General features: G+C 47.2%; 1 protein-coding gene and 1 long non-coding RNA gene across 8 annotated transcripts in view; one reads left to right on the forward strand and one right to left on the reverse strand.

The window, feature by feature from the left end:
• Positions 1 to 18,306: 18,306 nt before the first annotated feature.
• Positions 18,307 to 20,470, reverse strand: LOC148219555 (uncharacterized). Its single transcript, XR_015799245.1, has 2 exons — positions 20,290 to 20,470; positions 18,307 to 18,791 (listed from the first exon to the last, which is right to left on the reverse strand). It is a non-coding gene; the product is annotated as an uncharacterized LOC148219555 (long non-coding RNA).
• RASGRF2 (Ras protein specific guanine nucleotide releasing factor 2) overlaps positions 20,128 to 27,223 on the forward strand; it is a 119,241-nt gene continuing 112,145 nt past the window's right edge. For 4 of the 7 annotated variants that reach the window (XM_088155995.1, XM_088155998.1, XM_088155996.1 and 1 more), the window contains exon 1: positions 20,128 to 20,490. In XM_088155995.1, coding sequence (XP_088012121.1) covers positions 20,206 to 20,490 — 285 coding nt within the window. In that variant the 5' untranslated portion in view covers positions 20,128 to 20,205. The remainder of the gene's footprint in view (positions 20,491 to 27,223) is intronic. The other 3 variants (XM_088155992.1, XM_088155994.1, XM_088155997.1) reach the window with 2 other exon arrangements.

Here is a 27,223-nt window from a genome sequence, read left to right on the forward strand (position 1 = left end):
GCCAAACTGATGTCAAAGTAGTTAAGTTTTGATAATGCAAGGCACAGAACACCAAGGTGGCCCAAGCCAGGCTTCCCCAGAGCAGTCCCAGTGCAGGCAGGACAGGGTCCCTGGCACCACCCTGCTCCCACAGCTGCTCCCTGGGCCCTTGTCCTCCTTGGCTGTGTTTTATGCCCACCCTGAATTCACCTCTCCTCGCTCAGAAATATTCCTGCATAAAGTGAAATGCTGGCTCAATTTGCAGTGCTTTGCCTAGGCAAAGGCTCCATTAATGCAATTAAGTAGCTATGTTAAATGAGCTGATCTTCTAGGCAAGTTCCTATTCTTACTGGCTCCCACAAAGGAAAAGAAAACTTCACTAATCCTTTAATTAAATTGCAAACTGAATCTGTGTAAGCCTTTTGACACATTTTTTTGAGTTGCAATTGAGGCTTAGAAGGGATCTGTGGCTGATGATACCTTTGGTGTGTCCCACAAGCTCTCAGAATGAGAAGCTGCAGCTTTCTTTCACCCCCTTTCCCCAGCAGTAGGACAAAAATCTCCATCAGATTTCTTTAGGGTATACCTTTCCTCCCCTTTTAAACTGTTACAACACGTTTTGTTTTCTGTTCTTCACATCCAGTGGTGTGTGCTACAACCATCTCATCTACAATTGCCTTTTTCTTCCACCTGAATAAAAAGGGAGGCTGCTCAACAGGAAATAAATTTTTTTAAAGCCCTACATCCTGTAATTTAAAGATTTTCAATTTAAACTTTATTTCAATAGAAAATTTCCTCTATACAGCAGCTCCTTGCAAGTAAGGGGAATCCCTCTCCTTCAGTGGAGGCTCCAGCAGTGCTCTGGATTTTATATTCCCTGGTGCCTTGGGTGGCTCCCTGGGGCAGAGGCTGGGCAGAGTTAAAGGAATAAATTGGGATTTATGGAAAGGAATAAATTGGGATTTATTAAAAGGAATAAATTGGGATTTATGGAAAGGAATAAATTGGGATTTATTAAAAGGAATAAACTGGGATTTATTAAAAGCCCTTCCAAGGATTCACCTTGGGCACTACAAGAGCCTGGCCATGGCTACACCCAGGATGGAGCCTGGGTCAGGAGTTTCACACTTGGATCAGTTTGGGTCCATTCCCACCTTGGGGTTCATTGTCCAATCCCAGCTCCAGGCTCTGCAGTCCCACCCTCCCAGATTCTCTCCTCCATTCTCTGCTCTTTGCACTTTTTGGGGCTGGAGCTGCAGCTGTCCTTGGTTGTGGGGCTGGAAAAGGATTGTTCTGTGTGCCTGAGCTGGGAGGAGAGCTGGGAACACTGTATGGAGTTCAGAGTTCTATCTTAGTGCAGGGCAGAATGTGGAAAATGTGAAAGCTAAAAGCTAAGGCATCATTTCCCCCCTTTAGAAGCTTTTTAAGGCATCAACCCCACCCGTGCCATGAACTGAGGGGGCTGCAGGGGCCCTCCCCTGAGCCCCGGGCTCCTCCCAGGGTCAGTGACTTCACCCTGATCCTGCCACATCCTCAGCACAGAGAGCTGAATCCTCAGGATCCCTTAGAAACGTTCCCAAGGACTTCAACAAGGGTCTGTTTAGGCTCTGGGGTAGAAGTCATTGTTATTTATTTCCCCTGTGTTTCACCAAATCTCAGCTGACATTGTCTGCACAGCTGTTTTTCAGTTACACATTTAATAATTTCTGTCTTCTGTATTTTTGAAGTGTAGATAAGAGAACAACAACGAGAAGCATTTTGACTCGTTCCCACCTTTGCACACCAATCCTTTAATGCTCTGCTGATCACCACAGTGTTGCAATAAAGGAGTGTCTGACATAGTTTCACATCTCAGTCTCTCTTGGTCTCTCAGGTTTAGGTGCCCAAAGTTTTCAGACAAGTTCACAGCAAGTGTGCAGTGCTGTGTGTGAGTTTCCCTGAGCTCAGCAGATCTCTGAGGTCACCATCAAGGATTTTAAATCTTCCCTTTTCTCTCCTGTGCCATTTTCTTTCTGCATCACTGACAGCTGCCCTGCCAGGCACTGCAAGAGCTGGGCACAGCATTTGGCCTGGGTTTGCAAGTGAGGAAATGGAGATTCTGACAGGACCCGAGGCAATACAACCTCTCCTTTGCTGGCAGCACGAGGCAGCAGTGTCAGAAGAGTTTATAATGCTCCCAACTGGGAGTGCAGATGAATTATTTGCAAGAGCAAATCCTGGTCCTGCACCAGTGCCAAAGTGGTCTTGTCACACACAGGTTATGAGCTAGACAGTGTGTTCCTGTGAGTGCTTGCCTCAAGGTTTACAAGCTATTGGAAAGAAAGTTATGGACAGAACTGCATGGAAAAGTGCAGTTTTTGTTGCCCGACCCTGTTTTCTTTCAGCATCCAGGAGCTGTACACGGTGCACACACCTTTTGAGCGTCCCAGCACAAGCCCTTGACTCACCTCAGCTCCACTCCCTGTTACACTTACAAAGAAATTCATACCCGGGTAGTCAGACCTCTACAGTGATTTGGAATTTACAGTTCTGCCAGATTGGAAGAAATTCTCCAAAATAAATGGGATCGTAAATGAACCGAGGGTAGAATCACTTTTACGAACAATAAAACATTTTTTAACAGGTACCACCCCAAAGCCATGAGAACTGGACTTGGTGCTGCATCTCTGAGATCTCTGCCTCAGAGATGGGGCTGGGCATTTCCAGCCTTTCAGAGCCAGGGCAGCAGGAAGGCTCTGCTCTGCCTCTGGTGGATGGGCAGGTGCCAGAAATCCTCCCCGAGCTCTGCTCTGTGGTGAGGGAACACAGGTTCGTGTGGGTCAGTGGTGTGCTGATCACACACATCCACACCCTCCGTGGCCTGGGGGGGCACCTGCCAGGAGAGATTACTGTGAGCTCTGGCTGAGTCAGATCCTTTCTAATGCAGCCATTTAAAAACTCCTGTTGGATTGGATCCCTGGAAATATTCCAGGCCAGGTTGGACACTGGGGCTTGGAGCAACCTTGGACAGTGGGAGGTGTCCCTGCCCGTGGCAGGGGGTGGGCTTTAGGGTCCCTTCAGCCTCAACTGTGCTGGGACTGATTCTCAGCCTCATTTGGGAAGGTGCAGCTTGCATCAGCCTGGATGTTTTAACTTGTGATTGTACCTGAGCCTCTTACCCAAGAGTCATCTACTGAGAGACAGCTTGTCTATTTGGATTCTTGCCAAGGCTTTTTTTTCCCCTTCTCCACATTCACCAAGAATTCTATATTGTGCTGCAAACAAAATGTAGTTCAAGGATTTTTAAAATTTTTTAATTTATTCTGAATGGAAGACCATCTGATGCTACGTGCAAAACTTGAAAGCTTTCAAGAGGGCAATTCATTACCACCTTTGTAGGAAATACAAAACTAATATCTGCAGCCCTCAGCTGAGGGTTGTTTATGTGCTGCAGCAGTTAACTGTTGGCAGAAACCTTCACCTCAGACACAAATAGGAGGCTGCAGTCTGTCAGTCATGTCCTTTAAGAGCAGATATTGTTTGGATAGCATCAGCATCAGTTTCATATTTGTGCAGTCTTCTTAGGCTGGATGTCTCTGGGGTGCACAGGATGAGTATTTTAACATTCCTGTAGGCAGCGGCATTACCCACTGCTCCAGCCCTGAGCTGGGGTTTGCCTCCAGGAATCCAGGCTCTGCTCTGGGGGTTGCTCGTGGCTGCTCATTCAGCTCAGCCTCCTCTGCAGGGAGCCAGCTCTGAGCCGGGGGGCAGAGCAGGGCTGTTCGGTGTCTGGGGTGTGTTTGGGGTGTGTTTGGGGTGTGTCTGGGGTCTGGGGTGTGCCTCACGGTGAGGCCAGAGGCAGCTCCTGCAGCATGGGGTGTGTGTGTGCAGAGGGGCCACTGCCACAGCTGAGAGCCAGCTTGCAGGAAAACACCTGACACCATTTCTCCACATCACTTCTCATATGCTGAATGACAAAAAGCAGGACAAGATTCCTATGCCAAAGCAGAAGTGTAAGGCCAAAAAGACCCTCTGCACACAGAGCAGGACACGGGAGAAGAAAATGTCCAAAGGTGCCCTTTGGTCCTTGGGTGTTTGCTCTTGGAGTCACAAAATCCCAGAATGGTTTGGGTTGGAAGGAGCCCTAAATCCCATCCTATCCCACCCCATCCACGGCAGGGACACTTCCTCTGTCCCCAGTGTCCAGCCTGGCCTTGGGCACTGCCAGGGATCCAGGGGCAGCCACAGCTGCTCTGGGCACCCTGTGCCAGCCCTGCCCACCCTGCCAGGGAACAATTCCCAATTCCCAAGATCCCATCCAGTGGAAGCCATTCCCTGTGTCCTGTCCTCCATCCCCTGTCCCCATTCCCTCTCCAGCTCTCCTGGGGCCCCTCTGGGCACTCAGGTGCGGGCTCTCAGGTGTCCCTGGAACTTCTGGAGGCTGAACAATTCCTCTCCCAGCCTCCTCTCTGCCTTTAAGTTCCCTTCTCCACAGTAAACTCTTCCTGTGCCAGCAGGTCCAGGAGCAGAGTCTGACAGCCCAGGTACCCAGCAGCTGCCTCCGAAAGGTTCTTCCCTCAATCCAGTCACAGGTCGGGAAGATAATTTGTGGAATTTTAGCAGAAACTGCAGCTCTTTACTCGCTGCCTTTGGATCCTGTGTTTTTTCTCTTTTTGGGAACTTATTTCTGGTCACTTCTGAGGACTGTGGCAGTCGGAGGCACTGGGGTTGTGCCAAGCCATGGTTGGCACAGGGAATTCCCAAATCGTTCATCAGGCTGTTTTTGCTGCTGGACCAGGATCCTCCTGTCAGAGGTTCTGACAAGGGTTCATACTGTGTGGCAAGTAATTTTTGTGCTGAGTAATTGTAGTGCTGATAGCAATGTGTGGAAATGGACAAAGGAATGTGGAGGAAAACCTGGAAGGAATGAGACTGCAAACCAGCTGTGTCCTGAGGATGTGAGGGGGGACAGGTGCCTCTCTGCTCCTGCTGAAGCATCTCCACAGGTGTGAGCAGGGTGTGACCCCTGGGACACCTGCTCTGGGTTCCTGACTCAGAATTCATCACCATCCCACCCAGGAGCTCCCCAGTGAGTGCCTTGCCTCTGCACAGCTCGTGGTGAGGTCCTGCTGGCACCAGGGACATCCCTGAATCCTGCAGGGATGGGGACAGGGGGATGCTGAGTGCTGCCTCAGGGACGCTGCTGACAGCCAGGGCTGCTGCACAGCTCTGCTGGACAGAAGTTAATCATAAACTCCTTGCCTCATGGCTTTACATGAAGAAAAAGATGCTATTCTTTGCACATAGGATAAAGGATAGTTCATTTGGTTTCTAATTTGCATAATTAGAGGTATCATTTGTTTTGTCTTAGCCATCTTGAGAGCCTGTTATTCATGCTGTTACAGGTAGGAATGAGATAAGGCCTGTCTCTGCTCCCACACCCTGAAAAAACTTTGTTTTTTTGGCATTTTGGGGAATGAAGTCAGTTCTCTGGGTTCACAGAGTGGTCAGGGCAGAAAGCAGCTTCTCAAGGCATCAGTTCTCACCTTCCCACCCCTTAATCACCAGTTGTGGAAAGTGTAAACTTTCCAGGGAAAAGAAAGGGCTCCAGGCTGAGCCAGCTGCAGACCAGGAACCACCAACACCTGGCTCAGGTGAAATCAGCCCCTGGAAGTTAAAAATCCAGGCTGATGGCAGCAGCACCTTCCCAAAAAACGAGGCCGAGAATCCCAGAATGGTTTGGGCTGGAAAGGACCTTGAGGATGAGCTCGTTCCATGGACACCTTCCCCAGGAAGAGCAGGAGTCAGGGGTGGCTCTGGGGAATTCTCTGTTCTTGGGGGATTTTTACCAGCATGTGAGTGGATGCTTTTGTAGGAGAGAGGGAGATTGATTCAAGGCAGTGGTCTGGATGGTGGCTTTTGAAAAGCACTCTGCTTTTCCTGCAGAGCTGTATTTGTGAATCAAAAGCACAGATAAAATCAGTAATAAGGGAAACACTGAATAATGGAGAGGAGGGCTGGAAGCTGGGCAAAGTAGGTGAGATTAAGTTCAGTGTAAATGGTGTGAAGCACTCATGGAGGGAAATTCCTGTAGCAACTGAAAGATGAAAATAAACTTTCACGACAGAGTGCAAGTTCTGCAGGAATATATCTTGACTTTTTTTTTTTTTTCACTTTTCTGGATTTTTACTTTTGCATAGCTTTATGTCTCAGGTTTTCAGACACAAAAAACTACATTTTCTCAATTAACAAATCAGCTTGTTTGACGTGTTCAGAGGATTCACAGATGGATTGCTTCAACAAAAGACAGAGATTTAGTGTGAAGGACACAAGTGAGAAAAACAGCCTTGTTTCTCTTGGTTTCAAAGCAGAATCTTTTGCTGAACCATGGTGTGTGTGTGTGCTACTTCACAGAAATTAAAGGGATATTAACTTTTCATTTCAGCATATGGAAGCCATAGCTTCTCATAACTCAGCTAAAGTTGTTAAGAACTGAAACCAACCAATGCAATACCATCTTAAGGGTTTCAGGATGAGTTTTTAATGCATTCTGCAAACAGAACCACGATGATTTCTTTCAGAAACAATGAAAAAAATCCATCTACTGTTGCTAATTAAATCACAGCATGTCTCACTACAGTTATGGGCTGCAAATTGTATTTATTTTTCACAAAACAAATTATATTATGTCAAGCTGCTGGAGTGAACAATAGTTATTGTTGAGGAATAGGTTCAGATAAGTTGTACAAGCTACACTTCCTCCCTTAGAGTTTCCCAAATTGAAATTGCAGGTTGTGGCCTGGGGACAGAGTGTACCCTGAGCTCTGCAGGCACAGGGACCTCAGTCCTGGCAGGTTTCCTTGGGGTCCATGTGGTGGGAAATAATTATCACAGCAGCCCAAGTCTTTCCTTATTTCATGAATAAAGCCCATCAGCAGTGAGGGTTTCCTCTCTCCCCATCTGGATAACCCAGCCCAGCATAAACATAATTTAATAAAACATAATTTCCACTAGCATCTCCCACATAAAATGTCACAGCTGCAGGGGGAGCAGCCCGGTCACAAGGCACTGCTCAGGTTTCTACATCAGTCACTCAAATCTTCCTGATGAGTTTGGGGAATCCCCCACGGGAAATGAGGAAGAGGAGCTGCTGGAGAGTCTGGCTGCTTTTCCCTGCTTCCTCTGCCTGTTGAGTTTCCAGCTGTCAGCAGTGTCAGGAGTGTCCAGCAGCTCTGCTGGGCTGCAAGGAGCAGGCAGACCCATCCCTCCAGCTCCCTGAGATGGATCTGGGCTGTCCTGGTTTGAAAGACAGGTGTCTGCTTAGAAGGGCAGAAGCTTCTCTTTGAAATGGAAAATATATTTTTCCTCCAAGTTAGTACAATTTTGAAATTAAGGGGCTCTCAGGCAAAGCTATGGGAATAGGAATAGCAGTTCTTTGCCAGGAAAATGCCCATAGCAATGCAGTATTGCAGAGAACAAACCCAGAGCAGGGGCAGAGGGAGAATCCAAGGTGCCCCCGTCAGTCAGGCAGGGTTGGTGCAGTCCCATTCCATGGTGGCTGCATCCTCCTGCAGTGACAGATGTGGTTCTGCTGGAGCAGGGCTCCTGCACAAGGTGCACTTTTCCTCCAAAGCTGCAGGGATGATGTGCAAGGCTCTGGTTTTCCTCTGGGATGCAGTGGGAAAAGGCTGCTCTGCTGTTCCAAATCTCCCCTTTGATCTGGGTAGGAAATGCTCGGCTCCTGCCCTGGCTGGAGCATCTCCCAATGGGATGATGGAATTTGATCAGCCCTGCCCTGGGACTGCATGGCCATGAACAGGAGAGATCTCCTGGAGGGAGGATGGGCTGTGGGCAAGATAAAGAACACTGCAACAGCTGGGTGAACAGCTGGGATAGAGCACACACTGCTGGGCACTGCCTGGGCTGCACACTCACACAGGGTCATTCCAGATCCTCTCCCCGTGTCCATCTCCCCTCTGCTGCCAGAAACCTGGTGGAGAAAAGGTGGCACAAACCATTCTGGCATCATCCTCCAGCTCTCCAGTGCCTGGGGTCCCTTTCTTTACTCCTCCCTTCTCATGCAGATAAGCTGATGGACAGAAATAAGTTCAATGTTTTCTTCTGCATCTATTTATCAAATTGTATGTAGGATGTAGGCCGTTGGTCTGTGTGTCCAGGAAGCCATTTGTATCAATTGATAAATAAATTTGGTTCCTGAAGTAAGAGTCACTATCTAAAACACCTATAAACTGATTTTTCTTGCTGTTCAAAGTCACCTTTACCATTATTGGCAAAAGAAGGTCGAATAGAAACACCCTCTCACTCCACCTGTGACGACTGCTCCTACAAGAGAAATAAGCACTGAAATGGTGCCACAGAAATGCTGACTTTCTCCTGGAAAACAGGAGCCCAAGGTATGTCTTGTGAGCTGGATCCACCAAGGTTTCTAAAGCTGTGTTTGGCAGGGACGTTCTGCTGGCACTTGGTGCAAGTGAGGTTTAGTTCCATGAAATGCATTTATGTCCCTTCAGGAAGGATTTCTGCAGTCCCAAAACGGAATCACAGCGTGGCTTTGGCTGGGAGGGACCCTAAAGGACACCTATTTCCAACCTCCTGCTGAGGGCAGGGATCCACTCAGTGCAGCTGAGATTTTGGGAGGTTTTGTTCTGGTTTGAACGTTCCAGCAGCAGCTTGTTCTGTCATCTGGTTTAAGTGGCACTTTGCAGGATGAAGCAGAACTCATCATTGAGAGGAACAAGGCTCTCTTTAGAATTTTTGAACGTTTAATAAGGGATAAAAGGGATAATGTCTAGTGCTGGGGTGCTTGGCAAACTGCCCAAAGCATGTCAGTTAGCTATAACAACTTTCTTTATCTATTTTTCTTTATTGCACTGATCAAATGCATATTTATGAAGATTATATATATTGAAATATTTCTTTGGGTTCTTTTATATTTCTTTGGGTTCTTTTATATGTTTTGGGATTTTTTTATAGCTTTTTTCCACTCTTGACTGGTGCAGTAGGGAGTCATGCATGTTATTTTTTTATTTTTTTGGAAGTCATGTATGTCATTTTTTTACAATGTAAATGCTATTTCTGCTCGACATGCTATTTCCTCAGAACCACAAACAGGGAATTACTGATAGCTGCAGGGTCAGCAGTACAAGTCCTTTCTTTATTCTTTCTTTTGATGTTATCTCCGTGTTCTTTTAATGTTATTTACTCATACAGATGGTTTCAGTTATTATCACAAATTCATCTAAGTTCTTTTTGCTCTCATTGGTTAATTAAAAAAAATAAAAGCATTCTGCCAAAGTTAATATTATAAAGCCTTTATTTTAATATTTTGTGAAAGCCTAAATTATAATATATATTTGTTACACTAATAGACATATAAGCTATATATGGCCTGGGCATTGCCCGAAGAAGCTGATAAATTATACAATAACAGGGACACCAGAACAAGGACAAGCGAAACTCTGCAGGGTGGTTTAATCTGTGTTGGAGTGTATGAAATAGAAGCCTCCCTGAGTCCCTCAGAGAGAGAAAAGAATGCAGGGATTGAATTAAAGCCTTTCGAGAAATTAAAATATATTAACCCACACAGAAGTAGAAGTGTTAGCTTTAGTGTAAGCTTTAGTTTTAAGTAAGTAGAAATATTATTGTCACACAGATATGAAATAGAAGTGTAAGTCTTAGTTTTAAGTAAGTAAGGATATGCTTTAAGTGCCTTAAGAGAGTAAAAAGCTCTACAATGTAGTGTAAGGTTCAGGCCTGGTTGAAAGTTCAGTAACTTAGCCCCAGACAAAATGAAAACACTGTAAGAACATTGCTCGCATTTTCTAGACAGAATAGATAGAACCATTTCTGTGAATAGATAGAGCTGTATGTGTAAATGATGTGTAAGAATTAACATTACTTTCATATTATAGAACTAGAATTCATAGGTTTAGAAGGAAAGTTTTAGGTTCCTGTTTTTAGCTCATTGGATGATTTACAAATAAAAACCCCTGGATCGGGGTGAGAAAAGCATCCACCATCATCATCATCATCATCATCATCATCATCATCATCATCATCACCATCATCATCCTCACTACCACCTCACACATGGAAGAAGAAGACGAGACAGAAGAAGAGGGAGAAGAACAGAAGAAGAAACGCCAGGGAGCTGCAGCACCTCCAGCTCAGGACTCTGTGCCAGAAAGTTTTAGCCTGTACTTTAACACTCTGAACTCTGCCTTCGAGACTGATGCATTCATGCATTAAACAACTTTACAGCAACCAACAACTGCTCTTGTCTCTTTGAAGAGCCATGAATAACTGGACAAATCTGGGGGGAGGAGGACGCAGGGAAGTTCTGGGTGGTGAAAGGCAGCTGGTGCTGCTCAGCCCCTGAGGAAAGGAAAACCCAGGTGTGTGCTAGGGGAAATCTCAAGGGGAGGAGAGCTGATGGCTTGCAGGGATGGTTTGGAGCACCTGGGCAGGAAAACCCCGAGCCTTGGACACCCCCGACCCTGCAGAGAGGCTGCAGCTGCCTCTGTCAGCCTGCCCTGGGGAGGAGGGATGAGCTCCTCTGCTCCTTGTGGCTCGTTTCTGCTTGGTTTGAGATTTTACACAGGATTGGATCGTGCAGGGTTGCATCATATAGAGCATTCCTGGGATTTAGCCACTCTGTGATTTCAGGAGTCAGGGGAGCTGTCCTGCCAATCCTTCCTCAGAGGCTCAAGGGTGTAAATGACTCCACTCCATCCCATCCCATTATCCCATCCCCAGGAGAAAAAAAACACTTGAGACTGCCTAAGGACAGGAAGATCACAGGGTGTTGGTTTTTGTAGGACACAGATTTGTTGTGTCTCCTGTGTCTCCACATAAACGATGGAGCTGCTGCCGGAACCTTTCCAGCACAGGCTTCACCTCAGGTGAGGAATCAGAGGCAGAGATGTTGAGCTGTGTGTTTTTTGAGGTTTCTTTTTTTGAGGTCTCTGTTTTTTGAGGTTTCTTTTTTTGAGGTCTCTGTTTCTGCTGATGGATTTGGTGCCTCGAGGGCGAGGGGAGCACTGAGAACTCTTGTGTGTGGCCAAGGCTGGCCACAGCTCAGTGGCCCTGTGCCCCAGGGCCACCAAGCCCTGCCCAATTCCCCCGGGGCCCGGTGACACCACAGCCACGCAGCCCTAATTATTTCCTCCTAAGTAGTTTTTATTTTGAGTGCGTGATTGTTTTCACCACAGGCTGTGTTTGGCCTAAACTTCCAATATAATTGATTGTAATGAAAAATGTGTTTGGGGAATAAACTCCTGTTTGTAATGCAAATAGATTCATATTTCTGCTCTTTTTTTTTTTTTTTTTTTTTTTTTTTTTAATCTGGGTAGATGAGCACTGCAGGAAATCTGTGTGTAGCTGTACTTTTGTTAGATTAATTAAGAAGATTAGCTGAGAAAAGCATGTTTTATCAGTAGCAGAATTAACAAGCACTTTGAGATTTTATTTTCCTGATTGTTTTCTTTATGAAGTGTCTTGCTCCATCTGGGAAGAAAGCAGGAGAGAGAATGGCAACAGTGAATATTACTAAGAAATCCAAATGAAACCAGCATAATTTTGTTTCAGCTTTTTCTACCAAACTTTTTTACCCAACTCCTTTTCTTGACTGTTCCTCAGTTGTGCCTGTACTTCTAATTTTAACAGCTATTCTGATGCATATATGTTAATAGACTTATATAATTCATAGGGTACATCCACGTTAGGCTGACAAGGTACAGCTCAGAGCTCAGCTCAAGTTGGAGCAATAATAATCCAAGACAACAGAGCACAGGAATGGTGCAGAGAAATGAAATCAGAACAATAGTTTTTATATAAATTATATATATATTTCATCTATATTTCATACCCACTTTTATGTAATAACTCAGTTTTAGTCGTATCTGATGGCTCTAATTTTAGGCAGTTAAGATCTTTTGACTGTTAGGAAGAAAGGACAGGCTGCACAGAACATAAAAAACCTCTATAAAGCACTGAAAACAGTAAAACCTTCATGTCCAACTATCTATATGTTCTGTGACAAATACAGATGTGAGTCAATAATTTATCACAGGTCCAAACCATTCCTGCGGCCTTAGATGAGCAGCCAGGAATGATGAAATTGGCCCAGCTGTGAGAGCTGCCTAAAGCTCTTGCCCATATGCAGGCAGGATTGATCACACAGGATTCATTTCAAACCAGCAGGACAGTGCTTGGGGTGCTTTGCTCCCAGGGATGCCATTCTGTGGGGCTGCCAGGTGCTGTCACCATCCCCAGGGCTGCCACAGGGAGAAGCCCGTGCACACCTGGAGGATTCCCCAGGGGCTGCTGGGGTGTTTGTGCCCCTGTGCTGAGCCCTGGCCGGGGGGGATGCTGTGTGTGTTCCCAAGCTTGGTTCTCTCAGGTGACCAAACGAGAGGGATGGCCACTCACTCCCTGCCGTGGAAATTTCCAAACTCAGAGCAGGATTTGTCCCAGTCGATGTCTTTGGCTGGGTGTGAGGTGCTTGAAGCAGCTCTGTGTGCCATTCACCCACCTCGCTCTGAGCCTTTAGCAGAGATTGGGACCCTTCTGGTGGCTGCTGGGGGCTGTGAGGAACAAATAACCCTGCAGTGTGTCCTGCCTCCTCCTGCTGCTCCGGATGCTCCCTTAGAGCAAACCTGTGGCCAAACCCATTCCAGCCCCTCTGTGTGAGCCCAGATTTCCCCTGGACCAGCCTGGCTGCCAGCCTGCATCCCCGGGCAGGAGCACAGGGACAAACCCTGTCCCTGCTGGGGGCTGGACGAGCTGAGCCATCCCCAGTCACTGCAGCAGGCACTGACAGCCACTGCAGCCTCCAAAACACTCCAAGGGAACATGCGAAGAGAAAGGGATGGATGAGGAAAAATGCAGCCTGTGTTAGGGAGATGTATAAAATACACGGACACCAGAGACTTCTGTCAGAATTTATTGAGGATGAGATTTTTTGATCCTAGTTGAAATTGAGTGAGAGCACTGTAGATGCCATGGAGAACTACCCAGGATGTGTTTGCCACCAGAATGGGGAGAATTGTTGAGAAATACAATTACCCTCATCCATTTCTTCCCCAGAGTGTTGGGGAATGTTTTTTGGGGGTTTCTGCACATCCCTGCTTTTCCTGTGCTGCAGGCTCCCGTGCCTATAGGTCGTGTTACTTCCAGATGTTTTTTCTCTCTTCCTGAAGAATACTCTAAAGGCGTTATCTGATTGGCCTTTCTTGATATCTGACAAAACTACTATGCAATAGCTGTGTCTGATCACAGGGTCAGAAATTAAGAATTATTTCCCCAAAGCCATTAAACACCAGAATGAGAAAGAGAAAGAGTACATGCAGATCATCCAGAGAAGTATTTTCATGTTGCCTTTTCCTTTGGTGAAAAAAAGCACCACTCAAACGTGGAATAATCTCACTCAAAATCCTAGAATATTGACAAGCTAAGTTTATTATTGATGCAATCAAGTAGTATGGCAAACTGGAATAAATAAAATTTTCAGCACCCCTTGCAACCTTAGTGTTCAACAGAAGGGTTGTGTTAACATTTCAAACAATACACGTGCCCCAAGACTTAAAGACAAACATTATACAAAAGGGGTGAACACAATTGTTTTAAAATTTTCTAGTAAAATTATTTTAATTTGATGTTCTTACTATGCATTCAAGGGGAACACACTTGTGAAATAAACTCTATTTCTGTATCAAAAGGACCAAGTGTACTTTGATGTGGATTCAGGCCTTTGCTCATTTCAGCATGTAGCAGTAGAGGCCTTGTGACAAGTGAAATAAATGTTTAGTTTTGTTTTGTGTATAAAATAGATACATGCATAAATTTGAAGTGCAATTAATATACTTATCCCCAGGAAAGCATTCCACTATTAATGGATGAGGATACAAATTTTATGTAAATTGTTGATACAATTGCAGATGGATATTGGTGATTTTATTTTTTTCAAATTATGTTTCTCTGAGCTATTTTTTCACTTTTTCTCTTTTTTTTTCTTTTCTCCCCCCACAGAAATTTGCAACCCACACCTCCCAGGCAGCTACAAAACTTCTGAGCTGAGAATGTGAGCAACAGCAATATGGACCAGGAGGAATGTGCATTATCAGCAGTGGGTCAGCAATTGCAGACACCTGCTATGCACTTCCCACCTGCCCAGAAATCCCCAGAATAAGCAGGGACCGATGTTAAGCTCAATGTCTTTGCTCTGGTTTAACAAGATGTTGTTTGGTGTGTGCGAGGGGTGAAAACACTGGCTCAGATCACTGTTGTCAGGGCTGCTCTGCCTACAGCCTTTTAAGATTATTTTTTCCCTGCTGTTACACACATTTTCTCCAGGCGTTTGTACAGTCCCAGCTGCATTTGAACAGATTCATTAAAATGATTTTCAGTGTATTGCATCCACAAAACAAAAGCAGTGTTCTCCTGCGAGGGCATTGTCTCAGAATGTTCACCCTCAGGGGTTGTGGGTGCCCTGCAGGGCTGGGTTTCTGTGGCTCCCATTTGCCAAAATCCCATTTTTGGGGTCTGGGTGCAGGCAGGAGCTGCTCAGCTGCACCAGACATTAAATGTCTCTCTCAGGGCTCCTACAGGGAACGCAGCTTGCAGATTATCCAACCTGTTTCTATTGAATTATGCACCCCTGTGGCAGATTATTTGCAGGCTTCAGGCCAGATGGAGAGAATTCTCAGTATCAGCATCAGGCCTTGTAAACATCACCATTTCTTCCCAGGGTTACTTACTTATTCCAGATGGCACCCGCTGCGCTCCCTCTATCTCCCTTCCAATCTGTGGGGCTTACTTTTTCCCCAGAAACGAGAGTGCTTTAATATTTTACACATTTTTCCTATTTCTATGCCAATATCTGAGAGTATCTTGACAGAATAAGCGAACAGAGATTTGCATTTATGCTGGGTTCACATGGAATAAGAAGGGGAAATTAAAAAAAGAAAAGGAATTTTATCCTACTATGGCTTTTTAATTCTAAAGTCAGTTTCCCAGTAACCAAGGGCTTTGTGAAAGTGAGAGCAATCACAGCCCAGTGTCTGCTGATCCCCTTGCTCTCAGGAGCTCAGCCCTCACACTCACATTTGGAGAACATTATGAAATCTGTGTTAGGACACGCCAGAGCCTTTGGAACATTGAGAGCACTAATTTGAGATATCTCCCCAGAATGTCGAGACAGTTTCATGCTTTAGCAATTTGTGAGCTGTAGGACAATGCCCTTCCTAAGGACACCAGGCTAATCACAGGGTCTGTGAAATTCTCATTACACACCTCCCAGAGCAGGGGAAAAGGGAGTAATCTCCACCAGCTTTAAAAGTCAGCTCTGACAGTCCTATTTCCAACAAGTGAGTCTGTGTCTCTACATGAAAATTTTAGGCATGTGAGGAAAGTTTTGAGGCACTGTTGTCGCTGCATTTTGCATTTAGTGCTTAGCGAATGCTTGTTGCATCTGTATTAAATAAAACAGCCCTGGAACTTTTAATTAACACGTCTGGTCAACAAGCTGAATCCTGGCTCTTCCCTTTTAATCCCGGCTGGCAAACCTTTGCTGAAAAGGAACCAGCTGAAAACAGGCTTAAGGAGAAAAGCTGCTGTCTCCTTCCCCACGTGATTGTTTTAGTGCTGGTTTGGACTATCAGCGTTTCCACATTTGAAATGCCACTTTCTTTCCCAGCATCACCCTGGACCTAATCCTTCCACCGGGTGTCCTGTGCTGCTCTGACCCTACACGACCCCTCTCCTTCTGCCCCCTTTGCTGCCTCCCTTGGCACAGGTTTTGGCCCCTTCTCCTCCTGTCCAGGGTCCTGCTCTCACCCCCGGCATCCCGGGGGCTTTTCCAGCTCTTCCTTGCCCCTGCTCCAGCCATGCCAAACGCCCAGGACCCTCTGCTTTGTTTTCTCCACGACTCCCTGCCCCACCTTGCCCCAGTTCCCCCCAGCTCTGTCTCCCCCAGCCCCACAATTTCCCTCAGCTCTGTGCCCACACTCGCCACCATCCCTCTGCCAGCCAGGCTGGATTCTCCCTCAGCCCACCTGCCTTTGCCTCCTGCCTAACTAGTGCTATTTCTCCAGTTTAATTGAGTCCCTCGATTCCAACTTTTCTCTTTTTTTCCCCTCCTGCTTTTGATTTTCTCCAGCCTGACTGTGAGACACCTTCTGCCACGCATTTATTTTTCTCATTTATTTTCAACAGTCCTTTGTATTTTCTCATGCTGTCCTTGACCACAGGCAAGAACTCACCAATGGCCTCTGCAGACACACCAAACTGTTTCTTTCAAAAGTTCCTCTACAACCTCATTTAGCTATTCTTCTCCCAAAATACCAGCAGCAAACCTGCCAGCTGTGTCCTGGGGATGCTGCCTCGCACAAAGGGCAGCACGTAGTGGCTTCTTTTTTGCCTCCAGGCTTCTGGTCTTGGGCTAAGGGGCCCCTGGCTTGGATGGTTTTCCTGTGGTTTTACAACGTTTTTCACTAAGAGGTTAGGGCATGATCATAAAAAATTATGATGGTGATGATGATGATGGTGATGATGATGATGTCCTCACCTGCACACCAGGTGATTTTTAGTTCTCTGCCTTCTGCTGGAGCTCCCCCTGAGTGTTGTCCTGAGATTCCTGAAGGGGGGAATCTCATGGACCCCTGTGCCACCACCTCTCCCTCACCACTGAGCAGCCACAAGTAAATCCATCAGGAATTAATTACCACTGTGGTCTATGCAGTGACATAAAACTGACTTAATGAGAAAACTCCCCTCAAAAATGTCTCCACAAAACAGGAGCAGTGGCTCTCAAATGATGTCATCAGCTGTATTTAAACCCAAAGATGTTTGCAAGATGTTCAGGACTCACAATGGCAGTGATGTTTAGTGTGTACTTCAAAATTTACCTGCTTTATCAGAAAAGTGAATCCTAGCTGAATATTGCAAATACCTTTCAGGTAGCCAAGTTATACTCTGTACCTCAGAGAGTAAACAATTAGAATAGCAGAAATGAGTAAAATCACAGAGACGAGACTGGTTCAGTTGTGCTTCTCAAACAGTCTGCACACAGAGGACACACAGAGGTGCATGCTTAGTGAAACTGGGTTTTTCCCCTATAAGTTATTGCAGCAGTTCTTCAACAGCTTTACTAAATTTGTGTTGGATACATTACCTTGATATGAAAATGCAAATAATGATTTAGTGACAAATAAACATATAAAAACATAGAGCATTTATATAAAAAACAGACATAAAAACATTAATGTAACAACTCTTCCTCCATTGCTTTAGTCAGTTTTTATTACCTTTACACTAACAGTACTTTTCCCAAGTGTTCTTTAGAATAGAGGCCTAAATTTTACATTATTTCTGAACTGGATTTTCCTGTCACCCAGAGGATTGACAACTCACTGCCCTGCCCCCCAAATCCCCAGGGTCACTTCAGGGTATGGGATTCAGCAATTCCACTGTTGTGGAACACATCACTATGTGTTTCCCCTTCAGGACACTTCTGAACACCTTGCACTGGACTATTCCCAAAGGAAATTTCAGGTTAAATTTGGGTCAAATTATCTGTGCAGATGCAGGCCCACCACTTTCCACTGCAGGTCCACAGCAAGGTCCTTGGAGCCTATCCTGGCAACACCTGGGCAGGTGTTTTCATAAATGAACCCTCCAGAACTGAGATACAAGAAAATGAAGATTAGGATACAAAATAAAGTAAAACTGTGCTTATCTGTATGCTCTTCTCCTCAGAGCCCCATGGAATAAATTACATCCACGGATTCCTTTACATCTGTTTGCACATATAACTCAATCGTGTTCATACATATGAATTTGGCCTAGAATTCCTTTTCTAAAAAGCACAAACAAGCCCTTCTTTAATGTTGATAATGAAGGATTTTTAAAAAAAATCCCATATAGATGGATACATTTAGATCTATTAGCTAGTATATAGCTTCATATGTACGTTGTAGACATTTAAAGCAAAAAATAAAGTAGGTTGTCCTTGTAGAAGAATGATCAATAAAGATAATATGTAGAGAACTAAATCACACTTGAACAATAAAGGACAAACTGATGGTTACACAAACAACATTCACTGTAGTGAACAGGAATATTAGACTCCTTTTAGTTCCTATAGATTGCTGTGCAATGACATATTCAACATTTTCAGCTTAGGAAAAATGCCTGTCTAGGGAGAAAATGATGCAGTCAAAGAAAACCCTCTCTTTCTTTCTTTCTTTCTAAATAAAATTTAACTAATTTATTTTTTTCCTGTGTGTCTCAGGTGACCTGGTGGAACAGATGATGCGTGATCACTCAAGATTTATGCAAAAGCTTTATTAGAGTACAAATTACGTAAGCTGGGACAAGAGCCTGCAACTTTATCTTGGCAGAGACGGGTCCTTGCTGCAGGATCTCGCTGTGATGGACGAGGTGCTCGCTCTGGAAGGCCCCAGCTCCTCCCTGAGGGTCAGATGTCTGAACAGGGGCAGGCTGCTGCTCTCCCTGCCTTGCCTTCTGCTTCCAGCGAGGGACACGAGATTCCAGGGAATTCTACACGGGGAGCTGAGGCACTGGCCCAGCAGCTGGACACGAGTCCTGTCACACACTGCAGCCACCCCGGTGCTGTCCAAGCCCTGCCCAAAGCCTGGACTTACCTGGGCTGGGCTCAGATTTCACTGTGTGGAGATGCAAGGCAAGCCAGGCCAGCTGCAGCAGGGTTTGTGTATCTGTTTGGCTTTTTTCCTAACACAAAATTGTCTGTTGACAAGATGAGAGCCTTGCAACCCTGCATGGGCCCATAGTTCCTGCAAATAATACACAAAACCACGGGTGCTGACACGGCTCACACAGGAAATATTTTCTAAGTCATTCTGTGCATTATACCTCAATACTGAATATTGTAACTTCCACATCTTTATTCTTTTTTTCTTTTTTACTCATGAGACACAGTCAAGCAAGAAAGAGCAAAAGCTACATATGCAAAATACGTTTTCAAATGAAAGAACTCCAAGGCTTTTCCCGAAAGAACCCTAAGAGGAAGTTTGAGTTGCTAAATTAAAGGCTGTAGTTGGTAGAAATTTCCATACTGGTGCGTTTCATGTAAAACAATTCTAGAGGGCAGCTCCCTCGCCGAAGTTTCCCTGCTGTGATTAAGGTGTGCGGGCACCAATGTGCCGGGAGCAGGACCCAGAGCGCCCCATCCTCGCTGCCCCGCTGGGCGAGCACACCTGGCGGCTTTGTAATTTTCGGCTTCTCCGAGCCGCCCTCTCCCCGCGGAGCCCCGCACTAGAAAAGGTCCCAGTCGGGGTCCATAAAAGGTCCCGGTCTGGATCCATAAAGGGTCCTGTTCCCGTTCCCGGCACAGCCCCCGCAGGGCTCTGCGCTCCCAAGGACATGAGGGGCTGGGGTGAGACCTGGGACGCTCCCCCGCGCCTTTATCAGCGTGAATATCGGGATAAAAGTGGCGGGTTTTGGGGAGTTTCTCCTGGCTTTCTCTGCCGCCTTTTGCTTTAATTCTTTCGGCGCAGCTCGGGAGCGAAGTTACCGGCTCCGCGCTCGCCCGGCCCTGCCGCTTTCCAAGATTTTCGCTCCAAGAATGGAAAAGGCGGAAACTATCGAGAAACCACGGGGGCAGCCCCAAAATCACCCCGCGGCTCTCGGCCCGGTCCGGCCCGGCCCGGCCAGCGCTGCCCTCGGGATTCCCCGCCCGAACCCCGCTCCGCACCCGGCCCGCAGGGATGGAGGGATGGGGGGATGGAGAGAGGAGGGATGCGGGGATGGGGAGATGGAGAAATAGAGGAATGGGGAAATAGAGGGATGGGGAGAGGGGGAGATGGAGGGATGGGGAGCAGAGGGATGGGGAGCAGAGGGATGGGGAGACGCAGGGATGTGGAGCGGAGCGATGCGGGGATGGGGGGAAGGGTGGAGGTGGGGGGGGGGCAGGGACCCGGGCGCTGCGGCGGCGGAGACTTTGCTCTTTAAATCGCTCTCCAAAGCGGATTTACGGCTGATCTCCCACGTCAGCGGCCGGGGGCCCGCTGGCCGGCGGCGGCGGTGGCTGGGGCGGTGGGAGGCGGCGCGGGGCGGGGCGGGGCGGGGGCCGGGGGCCACTCGGGCGGGGCGCGGGGCCGGGGCCGCCCCGTCGGTGCGTGCCGGAGCCCATGAATTGCTCCGGGAGCGCCCGGCGAGGCTGCGCCGCGGCCGCGGGCTCCGGGCACGATGCAGAAGAGCGTGCGGTACAACGAGGGGCACGCCCTGTACCTGGCGCTGCTGGCCCGCAAGGAGGGCACCAAGCGCGGCTACCTCAGCAAGAAGACGGCGGAGACCAACCGCTGGCACGAGAAGTGGTTCGCCCTCTACCAGAACGTGCTCTTCTACTTCGAGGGCGAGCAGAGCGCCCGCCCCGCCGGCATGTACATGCTGGAGGGCTGCAACTGCGAGCGGGTGGCCGCTCCCAAGGGATGCGCGGCGGGCAGCGGCAGGGATGCGGCGCTGGACAAGCAGGTACCGCCCCGCGGGTGGAGGCTGGAGGGTGGAGGGCAGGCACAGCCGGGCCCTCGGGCCGCCCCCTCGCACCCCCGGGGTGCCGCCCCCGGCCCGGCCCCGCCGGAGGTCCCGTGGCTCCCGGGGAGCTGCGGGTGCTGGCGGCCGAGTGGGCGAGCCCGTGGCTCTGGAGTGGTCGCTTCGCTGCTCCCTGACTCTTGTGTTCCCACCCCCAGGGACAGCACGCTGAATTTCAGAGAGTAGCGTCTCACCGGCCAGGTGGGATCGTCTCACCTGGGTTGGGCCATCCCCGTGCCAGCACTCGTGCCGTGCAGCTGTACATGGCTCAGCAAAGTCAGCACACGCAGGCTGCGAGGGACAAAGTCCCAGAGCAGCACGGGGACACTCTGGGAGGTCACTGAGCCCCTTCCCGTGGCCATGCTCCGGGGGGAACCAGGCTCTCCGCTCCTGGTGTGGCACCGGGCAGGTGGCGAGCCCGAGCCCTGGATTGCAGCTTGCGGCATGCCAGGGGGCTGGGGGGCTCCTTGCCGGGCAGGTGTGGCGATGGCACGGAGATGGGGCTGGCCCAGAGCCCGAGCCGGGTCCTGCCCGGTTGCCACGGGGCGAGCAGCGCTGGCGGCTCCGGTGGGATCCCACCCCAGAGGGACCACCACCGAGAGCCCGGGGTCGCCAAATTCCTGCCCGGCCCCCCTGGCCTGCCCCGGCTGGTGGTGGCCGAGGCGGATCGGGCTGGGATGGGGGGACACGGCGGTGCCGGAGCGCGGAGTGGCTGAACGCTCCCGGCGCTTACATAACCGCGCAGGGAAGGGCGCTCGGCGTGCGCGGAGAGCGGGCATCCTCAACACTCTCCTCCTGGAGCCTCATCGGGATCCCTGCGCTGCCTTTGGAGCGTGCCTTGCTCCGGTGCTGGCGTGCCCGGTGCCGGCGGAGCAGCCCGGCAGGGCCGGGCGGGTTTGGGGAAGTTTTTTGGGGTTTGGGCTGGCGGCAGCAGCGCGGTTTCGGGGCTGGCTGCAGGTGTTTCCTCGCCCTGTGAGAAAGTGACACACGCCACAGGCACGTTCTGAAACCCAGCACAGCTCTGGGCTTCCCTGGCGTGGCGGCTTTGCAGGAGGGCTCAGAGCCTGCTCCTGTGTTTGTGCTTTTCCCCCCACCCGTAAATAATCCTGGTGTGGCCAGGCAGCCCCTGCATGCTCCGTGGTTAAAGCAGCGAACTTTGGGGAGCTGGGATTGTTGTAGTTGTGTCCTGTTCACCCTCCAGCTCTTGCCTATTGCTCTGAGGCATTTTTTTATAGCGTTATAAATGGAGTACTGGAGGATCCCCAGATGATATTTAAACATGGATGTTGCCCTGCCTTCTTTACATTGCCTTACTACACTTGTTTGTCAGTGCTGTTGTTAAATTACAGCTTGACTAGGAGAACTGCCTGAAAATAAATCCCTTCCGTGCCTGTTCTTTGGGAGCCCGAAGTTGTGCTTTTATAGTGATGAATGAGTTGTTCATAATTACATCTAGTAATAATTACAGGGCAGGAAGCTGAGCTTTTATTGCTTCAGACATCAACTATTTGGGTGTTTTAAAGAATAGCAGACTGCTATTAAAGAGGCAGAAGAATGCTTTTTTTTTTTTTTTTTTTTTTTTGGGGATGCTAGTTTGAATTTTCAAGAGAGAGCATCAGGAAATATCCCTTTCTGTTCACCTTTTGCTTGATCCCAAGCTTTATTCAAAGCTTTTGAGTGTTAGTTGCTTTCACAGATGTTTACTCATTAAAGTGCACCCTTGTTTGCATACACACATTGAGACACAAATCTTTGCTAAGGTGTACAGGAACTTCCCTCAGCGACTAAAACTGATCCATCACAAGGAAAAAAAAAAATTCAAAAATTAAGCAGTTTTTTCCATGCAGAAAATGTGCTCATGTTCTTAAAGGTGTAAAGCAATTAACCATGAACCTTCAGTTTATAAACAGAGACAGGCAAGCTTTCTTCAATCAGGTGATAATGAAAAGTCAATAGTGCACATGCTAACTCCTGGCAGTGAAAAAATACTGCATAGATTCCATTTGCTTTGATTTCACCACACAAATGTATTAATGGAATGAAAAAAAAAAAAAAAAAAGAGAGTCTCTGTGGCAGTTTCTGAAGAATCAGATCTCTCTTCTCCAAAGGAGGGGCAAAAGACAAAAGTTATCTCCTTTAGTCTGGGTTTTATTTACCTGAGTAACTTAGGCATTAGAGTGATATGTGCTATAGAATTACACAAATGAGGGAGAGAAAGAGGAATTAATCTCACAAGAGAGCTTCATCAGCATACCTCGAGTGGACGTTTGGAAAAGCAATGCATTTTCTCCAAGTTATGTAATAAAGATTATGGAAAATGCTTGTAGGGCAAATAGATTTTTGTTTTTCTTGGCTTGCAGATCCGTTCAGTGTGGGTTTCCAGTTGTTTGGGCAGTGATGGTCAGGTCGTGTGCCAGGTGGGACTCTGTGAGTTGTCACAGCTGGGCTGTGCTGCCCTGCACAGGACACAGAATTTTGGGCACCAGACGTGTCCAGGCTTGGTGTCCATCCCCCACAGCCATCCCAGGTGCTGGGCAGGGACACATTCCACCCCTGCTGGGCACATCCAGGTGCTACAGGAGCCACCATTCCTTGGAAGATGCCAAAAGCCTTCGTCAGGTTTGCTCTAACGTTGCAGCATTAACGGTTTGAAAAACAATTGCCACAGCAGAATGCACTTATTTTGCCTTTTCCATTAATACATTAGTATGGTTGTGGTTATTTTTCCCTTCAGAGAGATATTTACTGCAAAGAAAAATCAGTTAAAAGTACAGAACCTGTCTTAATGATGACTGCATAAAGAATGAATCAACTGATATTCTGGAAATGTGTGGTCAAACTGAGTATGCTGCATATGAACTGCAGAGGGAATTCTTGTTTGTAAAGAAAAGTGTTTTGATTTCCCCCACATGTTAGAAGACTTTTCATAAACACCAAACAGGTGTTGCTGTACACTCTGATTTCACAATTCAGGCAAAAAAACCCCCAAAAAAGACATAGAGACATAGATTTAATGAAAGAATAACAAGGTGGAAGGTGCTCAGTTTCCAAACAGCAAATTAGGACATGTAAATACCACATGCAGAATGACTTCTGATTTTAGTTAAACTGCTTCTTCCCAGGGGAATTGGGGTTGTAAACAAGTGCAGCTCCCAAAGAGTCCTTCACTGTGGCACTGAGAGTCTTGATGAGGATTCGTTTCAGCTTTTCCTTCAAAAGCTCTGGAAGGAGAATGGCTGGCTCTGTCTCAGTGAGGGCTTATTCTCTTCCAAAAGTAAAGCCAAATGCCCCAAATCCTGCTTTTTGCAGTGCTTCACAGAAGGCTGGCACTTGTTATCCAGCAAGTTCACAGACAGTTTTTTTTTAATACCAGTGGAAACGGGTGATTAGAGGAATGTAAATATTAACATTAATATTGTTGTCCGCATTGGGAGGAGGCCTGTGTGTTTAGTTTCTTTCATAACTGTGCATTGAATACATGGAAATGTTCTGACACTGGTATTAATAACTTTCTCAGAGTATTTAAGGTTGTAAATGTCACATGATTTGAGCAGAGATATTCTTTGTATCTTGCCTGCAATAATCTTCCTCCCACTTAGCAAAATTAAATGCAGTATTAGGTCCATGTCCCCACAGATTAACAGAATCCAATCATTTGAATTTTTTTCCTGCCTGCCGCAGCTCTGGTTCTGTGGAGGACAGGGTGATTTTGTGGTGGCTGTCCCTGTTTTACACTCATTCCTTGGCACATGCCCCCAACAGCTTTTGCTGTTCCTCTCAGCTACTTTAATGTATGTTCAACCTAGCAACAGCACTCAAAGGCCATTTCTTGGTGAAGAGGAAACTAATTAAAAGTTACTCACTTTTTTTGGGCACCCCCCCTGCGTTGCTCAGCATCCTGTGATGCTGTAGGTGGCTGAGGAGTTTTTTGGGGCATTTTTGGCACTTTCAGGGTTAGTATTGTCCATAAATCTTACTGCTTGCCTGTGGGCAGGGAACTCCCTGTAATGCTCCAGTGAAAGGCAGGCCAGAGACCACCATGTTTTAGAAATTTTCAGGAGAAATTAAAAAAAAAAATACCAGGTGAGTTTTTCTTCTCAGCATGTGACAAGAAATAAAAGAATGTGTCGTGGGTTGGTTTTCTCCAAACTTTTAAAAATTTTTTTTCTATAATGGATTATCTTCTACAGAATTGAATTTACAGTGCCCCTTGTGACCTAAGGCAAGAGGTGGAAAAGAAATGCAAAAAATAAAACAAAGAAGCTACAAAAACCCAACCCAAAACAACAACCAAACGGACAAGGGAAACCCCCTGAGATCTATCCAGGGACTGAGCCCTGCTCTTTGATAAATGTTTTCTGTCTGCTTACTAGTAGGAACAATTTGTGAATGAAGAGAGGAGCAGGAAAATCTCACAGCCGTATTTGTTGCAGTTTTGCCAAAATTTAGGCGTTTCCTCCTAACTGTGGAAGAAGTGTGTTTTTCCTGGGGTGGTGTTGTTTGTGCCTGTGCATGTGTGGGGAGCCTGCACGGCTGATGATGCACTTACAGGTGTAGGGTGTGCTTGGTTCCTGCCTTCCTCCTGAGGCGTTATTGGAATCCACACAGACGTGGCTTGGAGAAAATCGGTGACATTTATTCGTTTGTTATTAAACCTTTAATCCACAGCAAGTGGCTTTGGGCAGGAGCCTGAGCCTCATCCTTTTTGTTTTCTGCTCTTGCCTTTTGGTCACCCTTGAGGGTGAAAGGCAGCCAGAGACCCCACCTGAGTGTCTGGGAGAGTAATTAAAGGGACTGAGGGTAATAAGGGCAGACTTTGGTGAGGCAGAGTTTTATTGGACAGAAACCATGAAGTGAAGCCCTTTTCCCTGTGAGGATGGTGACATCCTGAAATGCTGCAGTGGGCTCTGACAGAGGTGCATAATCTGTAATTAAATTATTGGGTGGTAATTAGATCCCGAGGCCAGTGACATTTGGCAGGGGCTCGTCTGTGGAGGCGCTGGGAGATGCTTTTATCCAACAGGTGAAATGTCAGCGACTGAGGGAACTGGAGGCACAGGCTGGACCTGACTGGAAATGCAAAACCCAGAGAGGAGCAGGGGCTCCCGGCCAGCTGTGAGAGTGATGTGTGCCCCAGAGCCAGCCAGGGCTCACAGAAACCTCCAGGGCAGCCCCCCTGGCTGTCAGCGTGGGCTCCATCCTTCCACCTTCCTGGCAGCCACTGCTCATTTCAGTTTGTCTCCTTTTCTGATGGAGTTGGCCTTAGCTCTTCAGTTGCTCAGATGCACCAGGCAGAAAGCAAATTCTGAGCACAGAAATAGCAACTCAGCCCCTAATTTACTGAATAATTGCACTCCGTTTATCTTCATTTACCTTGGTTTGACTTGTAAACTTGATTTTTTTTTCTTTTCCCCCTGTTTTGGGCAGGGTTTGTCGGGGTGGAGAGCAGTGCCCCTGTCCCTGCAGGAACAGGAAATTTTAGAGAGCACCTCATCCCAGCTCTTTCTCTGCACCAGTCATTACTGATGGAGGGATGGGTTTTTTTAACACTGTGCCTCTGCACTAAATGTGTAGGAACATATGCTTCCATTTGAGCTTCCAATTTTTTTCCTTTTTTTTTTTTTTTTTTTTTTTTGGTTTACCAATCCTGTAAGGTTTTCTGTTTGAGCTACAGAATCAGTATTTATAGAAGCAGAGGCTTCCCCAAGTCAGTCCAGCCATTTCAGTATCTTTTGGTGTTTGCCATGAGCTCAGAACCAACTGAGATTTTTTAGGAAGTGTTTATAAACTGCCAATTCTGAACTGAGCTATATTATCATTTTTAATTTTACTTCTGGAAGTGTTTGTTTTTTTTTTTTTTGTGGTAGATCTGATCAGCTCCACTGTCTTAAAAAACATAGGATTGTGTTTTAAGAGGTAAATGCTGTAACTATTGAAATAATTTTTGGAATTATGTTCTCTCCTTTTTTCTCATGGTGCTGTGGAACTCTGACTTTTGTCCATTTTTTGGCTTCTGAGATTTTTGAGTGTGATGGAATGTCTGAGTGGCAGAAATAATCAGAATAATTATTCTGCAGGCTTGAAGTAGTGTCATTCAAATTCTTGAGTTGCTGCAAGATTTCCATTGCACTGCAGCATGCCCTTTGCAATGGCTCACACTCAGCAGGCTCCCTGAATCGCTTTAATTCATTGCACTTATTTCACTATGCTGCATTTTGAAGGTGCTGTGCCTCTGTTTGGCAGTCTGTATGATGAGCTTTGTGTATTATTTATTCTGTGTGATGAGGTAAGAGCCGTCTGCAGGTGTGTGTACCTGTGTGGGATGCAGGACAGGTGCTGCTGGCAGGATTTTGGGAGCCCCACCCGAGCTGGATCCTGGGGCAGACAGGGAATTGGCCAGCCCATCCCAAAGCGGGTGTTGGCCTCTCTTCTGACTTTTCCCATGTTTCTTTTCCCGTGTCTCAAACTCACAGTTGGTGTTTTCTGCCTGAAGCCCCAGGGCTGGGCTGGCTCCTCACCTGCTGGACATTTAGGATGGCTGCAGGTGACCCCTGCCTCTGTTCCATTCTGATTTCTCCTCACTTCCCCTGCCAGAGATCTCATATTCTTCTCTGGAGTTCTGGGCATGATCTGCAGCACCTTTGGCAGGCGAACACCATTCAGGTGTCCTCCAGGA

The sequence above is a fragment of the Sturnus vulgaris genome, chromosome Z (assembly GCF_052056855.1).
Source record: "Sturnus vulgaris isolate bStuVul1 chromosome Z, bStuVul1.hap1, whole genome shotgun sequence".
Lineage (NCBI taxonomy): Eukaryota > Metazoa > Chordata > Aves > Passeriformes > Sturnidae > Sturnus > Sturnus vulgaris.